This window comes from Gastrolobium bilobum, unplaced genomic scaffold (assembly GCF_033153095.1).
Source record: "Gastrolobium bilobum isolate Gb01-03AN ecotype WA unplaced genomic scaffold, APGP_CSIRO_Gbil_v1 utg8498, whole genome shotgun sequence".
Taxonomy (NCBI): domain Eukaryota; kingdom Viridiplantae; phylum Streptophyta; class Magnoliopsida; order Fabales; family Fabaceae; genus Gastrolobium; species Gastrolobium bilobum.
In genome coordinates this window covers 150,323-158,224 of record NW_026898476.1, presented here as the reverse complement: position 1 = coordinate 158,224, position 7,902 = coordinate 150,323, and the positions used below count along the sequence as shown (strand labels likewise).

The window sequence follows — 7,902 nt, the reverse complement described above, 5'->3', positions numbered from 1 at the left end:
ATTTTCCTGAACCATTTTCATACTCAGGCCTTCACGGAGGACCCATCAAACGCTATGTTCAAGAGATTAATAAAGCTTAGTGTTTGATTTACCTGGCTCCTTTATTACTAAGGAGTAAGAAGTAGAACTCTACTTTAAGGATGACTAATAAGTTCCATGTGATAACAAATTTTAAACCACCAGTCCCGCTGTTTCAACGACTATATGGTGAGTGGTGACCATTATAATGTCAACCAAGAAAATTTCATTCATTATGGGACTCATAGCTTTCATCCCCATTAACAGATTTCTCATAGCGATATTTTGTTACACAAACTCCTCGCAAGGTGAGGAAATATAGTTTTATCTTTCCCAGCCAAATATTCTGAAAATGGTTATGTCCTCTACCACCAACGCTCGCTTTCACAAGCTTGAGCCAGCAAATTTAACAGTCCATCAAACCCTTGAATGTTTGTTGACTCAAGCAAAGACACATCGGGGGACTCAAGCTTAAACTAGTATATCACTAAAACAACTGACAAAATACTGTAAAATACAATCCTTTATATGTGTGGTGCCAAATCTTGCTAATTCGATGTAGGGACAGGAGGCCGACCACGTCCAATTGCGAAGCCCCTGGTTCCATCAGGCATTCTTGGTCCAGGAGGTGGCTTCGATGCTTCGGCAGTATGAGTAGATGATGTACTTCCATGGCCTTGAACAATGCAACGGGTTATCAAAAAGAGAAGGGGTTCAAAATAAAAAATAATAATATAATAAAATGGAGCTGTTAACTATATAGAGAAAGGATACCCATTCCATTAACGGCTCGATATTTATGTTTTCTTGATCTTCCTTGATTTCTATACCTCTGCCCACTTTTATCCTTCGACAAATGCTCTCCCCCATCCTGTAATGAAAAGAAAACAACGGAGGCAAATGTAAGCTGGATTCATACTGAAATCAGTTTGTCACTATCACTGATTGTGCTAAGAAATGAGGATATGCAGCAAGTTAGTTGCATATACCAGAATTCTGCAATACTAAGAAAAATAAAAAGCTATATACTGGATGCACAAAAGACAGACAGTTCTGCTATCATCCTAAGACTTAGGATACCGGCCAAGGGGAAATGATTCAAGGCATAACAGACATCAAGACTTTGGGGACTTTTGCTTTTCGCAATACTGCAAATGTGAATTATTGCTATTCTCCAAAACACAACTAGTGTAAGTTACTGCTACACTATATTGAAACTGCAAAGTTATGGGAACAGTATAGCGAAGCACCCCTTTGCTATTACTGTAGTGCCCGCTTGCCATTGCATTATTAATAACTATGATCTTATCACATCTTGATATTTTCACATGCATGGTTAAAAAAAAAATGTAATTTCCCATCTTAAGAATATATAAATGAACAATATGTTTTTCATACTTGAAAGGCAAGAAACCAGTACTATTAGGGCTTCAAAATACTAACAGATACATTATAGGATGCAGCCAAGGGTGGAAAACAAATGCAATACACACCTCCTCGTCAAGTGTATCTTCATGGTGCTCATTTGAGCTATGATTCTCCTCATCTCCCGTTTGTTCAGATACATGGCTTGAGCTATTCTTCTCAGAATTAGATCCCTTCCAAGCCTGTTTTTTGTGCCCATACTTCCCCTAAATCATAAAATCACCATCAACACCTTTTGCTGTCAAATTGTCGGGTGAAGAAAAGAAATATGCTACTAACCATTCGTTTGAGAAGTTTAACTCGCATGCCATTTCTCCAGTCTTGTTCATCATTTAACATAACCACCTAATTGGAATTGCAGACGTAGTAAATTGTCCAGGAAATAAAGGCCAAATGACAATATGAATTATAATGCATAAAGTAAAACTCACAGCTTTCTCAGCAGCCTCAATAGTCTCATATTCCACAAGAGCATGTAACTACACAAAAATAAAATAAATTGACAACGTAAGTGAAAAAAATTAAATAAAGCAATAAAGGCACTGGAAGAGAAGAATATAGCAGGTATGAGCTTAACACACACAGTCTGATATCATCTTATGGGTTGTTTAAGAAAGAACCAAAGTTATCAAATGCAGGTTGCGACTTGTCGCGGCCAACCCTTAAAAACACTATAATGCTATGGTGGATTGCGGTTGCAGAAATAGCGGTATAGATCAATAGAACGTAGATATACCGCATATATATGCTCAAAAATAAATACATTCATTTATAATGAAGAATTGTTCCAAAACAAAAAAGAATTCCAAATAGTCAAATAAAAGGATTTAAACATTGTCAATATTCCAAAACAGAACTAATCCAAAACATCTCAAAAAGTAACACCACAAATAAATAAACTATTAAACAATTATTCAATACAACACAACAAATTATTAAAAAAATAATGACTCCCACAAAAAGCTACAAAGACAGAATCTCAGAGAGAGAAGCAGAGAGCTTAAAAGGTAAATAAAATAAAAAAACACATAGATAAATAATAAAACATGTTTTTTATTTATTTAAAAAAAGCAGATAGCTAAGAGAGAGATGAATGAGAGAGAAGGACATGAATTTTGACAACAAAGCGACAACATAATGGATATTTAGTAGTTAGTATTTAAAAGTTGAAACAAAAAAAAAGTAACATAGAAAATAATAGAGAAGAGAGAGAGGAGTACCTCTATAACTGTTATACGAGAGAGAGAGAGAGAGAGAGAGAGAGAGAGAGAGAGAGAGAGAGGTGAGAGAGACAAGTCAAAATGTGAGAGAATGAGAGACCAAAAACCAAAAAAAAAAAATTGCAGAGAAGAAGAATGCGCAACGCAAGTTTAGTTCTGAACTCCGAGATGACAGAATGAGAGAGAAGAGGCAGGGTTTCATAAAAGGGGTTAAAAGGACAAAAAAAAGACCCCAAAAAATAATTGTTGCAAATTTGAAATTCTCCATTTCTTTAATGTTGCAGCGCAACTATGTGCGCAAACAGCTGCAATATGCCGCAATTGCAGCCACAATGGCTGCATCTCCTACTTGTTTCGTCGCGGTGTGGTTTGGTGTAGTCGAGCTCTACAATCTGCTGCTATAGCAGAATTGCATGCTTTTGCGCTGCAATTGATATCTATGGAAAGAACACAACATAGTTATCTTGTATCTATCTAAGACCATTTTAAATGAGGTCCAGAAATGCCAAAAATCAACCCAAGAATAATAATTCTTGAATGCAAGGCATCTCATGACAAATTGAAAAATTCATCAGTCCTTAGTCCTGCTTATCTGTCAGCAGCACTTATGTTACTGATAGAAAGTAAAAAAAAAAAAAGAGAATTTTATATAACTAAATCAAGGTGGAAGGTAAATGACACTCCGCTAATAGAGCTCAAGCTGCAGCATTGATTCTTTTTTCACATCCAATCAAGAACCAAAATTGTTATCCAATTGAACCAGAAGAAAATAAGCACATTAAGCTGTAACATCTATGGCTCTTACACAGAAGAATTATTTACAAGGTGGACATTTACTTAGTTTGAGGTCAGAACTAGAGCTTTGAAAACTTTATGTTTCACTCACCTTTAAAACAAGAATCAAGGCCGCAAGAAGTTTCAAGGGTAATCACCAAAGTGAGACTCAAGTTTTACACCATTAACAACTATGATGGTGGATTGAATTATCAAGTTCATGAGCATCAAAGAGAAGGAACTTTCTTTTCTTTTATTTTTTTGCAGCCTAATCATAGAAATCGATTTCAGCAAAAAGCATGCAATTCTACTACAATAGCGGATTGCGGAGCTCCACCACGCCAAACCACATCATATGACTAACAATTAGGAGATGCAACAATTGCAGCTACAATTGCGGCAAAAACACGGCTGTTGCGGACGCAATTGCGCCACAACAGTAAAGCTGAAAGTTTCAAATTTGCCCCTATTTTAATTTTGTAACCGTTATTTTTTGGGTTTTTTTTATCTTTTTAATGGGTTTTATGAAACGCCGCCTCTTCTCTCTCATTCTCTCAACTCGAAGTTCAGAACTCAACTTGCATCGCGCATTCTTCTTCTCTACAAATTTTTTTCCTTTTTGGTCTCTCACTCTCTTTTGTCTTGACTTGCCTCTCTCTTTCTCGGGTCTCTCTCTCTCATACCAGAGTTATAGAGGTACTCCTCTCTCTTGTCTGTTCCTTTTTTTTTTCAATTTTCAAATCCTAACTTAAGTCAAATTCCCATTATGTTTGTCACTTTGTCGTAAAAAATTGTGCCCTTCTCTGCTTCTCTCTCATAGTAGGTAAGTTTTCTGCTTTCTTTTTTTAAAAAAATTATTATTATTTATAATTGTATTTTTTTTATTATTTACCTTTTTAAGATTTTTGTGTCTCTCTCCCTCATATTTTGTCTTTGTATTTATTTTTTGGGTGACATTGTTTTTTAATAATTTGTTGTGTTACTTGTATTGAAGAATTTTTTAATAATTCTTTTTTCTTTTGGGTGTTATTTCTTGAGATGTTTGGATTAGTTCTGTTTCTGTCTTGGAATATTGACAATATTTAGATCATTTTTATTGACTATATGGAATTCTTGTTTGTTTTGGAACAATTCTTCATTATGAATGAATGTCTTCACTTTTAAGCATATATATGTGCATTATATCTAGGTTCTATTGATTTGTTCTACTATCTCTGCAACCGTAACCCGCTATAGCGCTATAGTGTTTTTTTTAGGGTTGGCCGCGATAGGCCGCAATTCTCATTTGATAACTTTGAGCCTAATTTGTATCATCTTAGGACTTGGTACCCTAGCTGGACTTAGAGACCATGAAACCAACTAAACATTTAATCATATCTATATTCAAAAAATTAAAAATAAAAATAAAAAGAAGAAAAGAAAGTTTTAAAAGGGAAAAAATATAAAAGGCAGTCGTATAGTAATTCATTGCTAACTGCTACGACAGATTAAATCTTCAAAATGGAAGTGTTTTAATATAAGCAACAATGCAATAAAAAATGTAAGAATACTACGTATTTAAGTTTATCCGCTAACATAAGATGGTTCAATACCTTACTACTAATGAACATTTCTTGCTTGATATGTTTTGCAGACTCTGCAGTAGAACGTGGGTCACGAATGCTTATCCTCTTTATACTGCATATTGGAAGACATTTTAAGATCATTAGATATTTGGAAGCACAAATGTAACATCCTTAACGAGACTGGAAACAAATGCATAAGTTAAGGAAGAAATCATACTTTCCAGCTTCTTGGAATATTTGCTGAATGTTCTCCTTTGTATGGTCCTCTGGCAAATTCTCTACCAAAACAGTGTATAACTGGAGTCCAAAAATAAGAAGCAGGATAACACAGAACAGACTAAAAAAGTAGAATGCTCCTTGAAATAAATACCTTATGATCTTTAACTTCATTGAAACGAAGTGGATTGAGCCGCTTAACCCTTTTCCCATCACCACTCAGAACCTGCAGTCCCCATGAGAAAAAAATTTCCTTAGGACTTGAAGTAGAGGATATCAATGCAGTTTATGTTGACAAAACAAGGAAGGAAGAATCATACAAGCAGTGAAGATTCCTTCAGTGCAGCAACAAGAAATGAATGATCTCGAGTGAGCTTCTTCATTTTTCTAAATGAAGCAATTACTGATACTGGAACTGCATGAACAATTTAATAAGGAATTACAAGATAGGATAAATAAATACATGTATGGAGCTATGGACAAATAATAATGATAACTTTATAAATAATACACAATTAGGATTAGCTAAATTATAATAATAAAGAAGGAAAAGACATCGATTGATGCATCATTATAGTCCAAAAGCAGAAAAGAAACATCTTATTCTTACATCACATTGCTTATACTTTTATTTTTATTTATCACATTGCTTATATTACAATTGAAAACATATAATGCATGCATAACTGCATGTGTATTCTTATTTCTTTATACATTAAATAAATAACATTTCTCATTTTGACAAAATTTTAGTAAGATTCTCATATAATGAAGTAATGAATTGAAGAGTATTCTAGAAAAAGCACTACATAGTTAATATTAATTCGTTGTAAGGGTGCCATCATTGTTTATATTACATTCAGTTTAGTATATACATATCTATACAAAAGGTGGGCTGCTATAATTGATACAACTTTCAATTCAAATTAGTAATCACCTTTCCTTATCACGAACTTCAATAGATCACCTTTAGTGAAATATTTGGAAATGAAGAATAAAATTAAGCCCACTTGCATTGACAAATGCTCTTTTTTTCCATCATCTATAGAAAAAGATGAATTATGATCACATCCCTTATCCCCCGGCCCCAAGTAGTTTAATTGAAGAACTCGTATGTCAAATAATAGTAATTGCACATATGTAATAAGTTATGAATCTTTAAACAATCATCATGATGCCAATTAAACTTTGTTACTATCAGTACTTCATGAGACATGAGTTCACGTATATAACTATATAAGCAAATTCCAAATTCCGGGCACTCTAGAAATAAGAAGATCCAATACTTATCTTCCCTTAGGATCTCCTTCTACAAAATATATTATACATTACCCAGATTATTCCACATTTCATATTAACACATTCTATTTAGCAACAAACAAAGAAAAACTCCTAAATGGAGATCCCTAGGGAAGTAATCGCACAATGCATAAAATAAGTGAACAAGTCAGGCAACAAATGAATTGGAGGTAAAATCTTGAAAATGCGGAAGTTAAAATTAATTAGACCAAGACACTTAAAAAAGACTTATCACTTACCAAACCCTTCCTTGTTCCTCTTGACGAAACCCAACAGATACCTATCATTGGGCAGATTTTCATCGCTGAAATAATACTCCACCTGCAAAATCAATATAAAAATATCACCAAACTATGTCAAGAATTCCGCCAATAAATTAGAGCAAAGCTAATACAAGCAGGGGGAAAAAAAAGTCCAAACAGAAAAACCTAGTAATGTGAAAACACAAAATATCCAAACAGCAAAACCTAGTTTTGAAAAGCTGGAAATGATACAAAAACCATTTTCACTCATTTTTTTTAACTCCATCAGTCCCTTAAACTCTACAAGACAGTATCACCGAACGCCAATTACATAAAAACAAACCAATTGCGCGAGAATAGTTGAAAGGGAGAAGAGTTGTTGCCTGCTTAATGATCTTGAGCTTGAGATCATCCAAGGAGACACCAGTCACAGCCGCGTGATCGCGGTCCTGGTCCTCGTCGTGGTGGTCATGCTCGTGATCGTGATCGAGCTCATGGTCGTGGTCGTGCTCTTCGTCTGAAATCAGAGCATGAATTTCGGGTTCCGAAACATCGTCCAGGCCAGCAGCGGGATCGGGACCACTAACAGGATCAACGAGGAGAGGAGGCGAGGCGGTGAGGTCGGCGGCGGTTGAAGCGGCGGCGGTGGCGGAAGAGAGACCCTGATCGCCGCCTTCCATTGAGGAGAGAGGAGACTCTCTCTCTCTCTAAGAAATTTAGCCCGCCTTTTATTTTCAGTTCTTTCTCTCTCCACGGTGTTTTGATTTCTCAGATCAGATCCTTTTATATACGAAAGTTACAATAGCTTTCCCTTGTTGACATCTCTCTTCGGTCATCACCACGGTTCATGAAACGTGTTCACGGACTTCTCATTTCTAGTAATTTTTCTCCTCAATTATTTTTTGAGTAAATTCAATTTTTTTTATTATATATGAAATTAATATTATAAGGGATAATTTTATTTCTTACACACATGTAAAAATATATTAGGTCCAGCATGTGAGTAAAAGAGAAAAAAAAATATAGGTTCTACGATAAAATTATTTATACAGACAAATATTTTTGCAGTTATTGCAGATAAGTTATCTGCATTTACTTTTTTCTTTTTTTTTGTAAATAAAGAGGGGCTAAGCCCCAGAGACA

The 7,902-nt window shown here is 34.9% G+C and overlaps 1 protein-coding gene across 1 annotated transcript; it reads right to left on the bottom strand.

Annotated features, from left to right (window-relative positions):
- Positions 1 to 223: 223 nt before the first annotated feature.
- Positions 224 to 7,529, bottom strand: LOC133316581 (la-related protein 6A). Its single transcript, XM_061518350.1, has 11 exons — positions 7,143 to 7,529; positions 6,757 to 6,838; positions 5,539 to 5,633; positions 5,373 to 5,444; positions 5,220 to 5,299; positions 5,030 to 5,114; positions 1,875 to 1,922; positions 1,723 to 1,788; positions 1,512 to 1,649; positions 793 to 889; positions 224 to 694 (listed from the first exon to the last, which is right to left on the bottom strand). The coding sequence occupies exons 1-11, from the start codon at positions 7,437 to 7,439 to the stop codon at positions 567 to 569; spliced, it is 1,188 nt and encodes a 395-aa protein (XP_061374334.1). The 5' UTR covers positions 7,440 to 7,529; the 3' UTR covers positions 224 to 566.
- Positions 7,530 to 7,902: the final 373 nt, after the last annotated feature.

Excerpts from the sequence above, each read along its gene's own strand:
- LOC133316581 (XM_061518350.1), bottom strand. The coding sequence starts at position 7,439 with ATGGAAGGCGGCGATCAGGGTCTCTCTTCCGCCACCGCCGCCGCTTCA. Across the intron at positions 6,839-7,142 it reads AGCTCAAGATCATTAAGCAG|GTGGAGTATTATTTCAGCGA; the intron begins GCAACAACTCTT and ends TTGATTTTGCAG. Across the intron at positions 1,923-5,029 it reads AAATGTTCATTAGTAGTAAG|TTACATGCTCTTGTGGAATA; the intron begins GTATTGAACCAT and ends ATTTTTGTGTAG.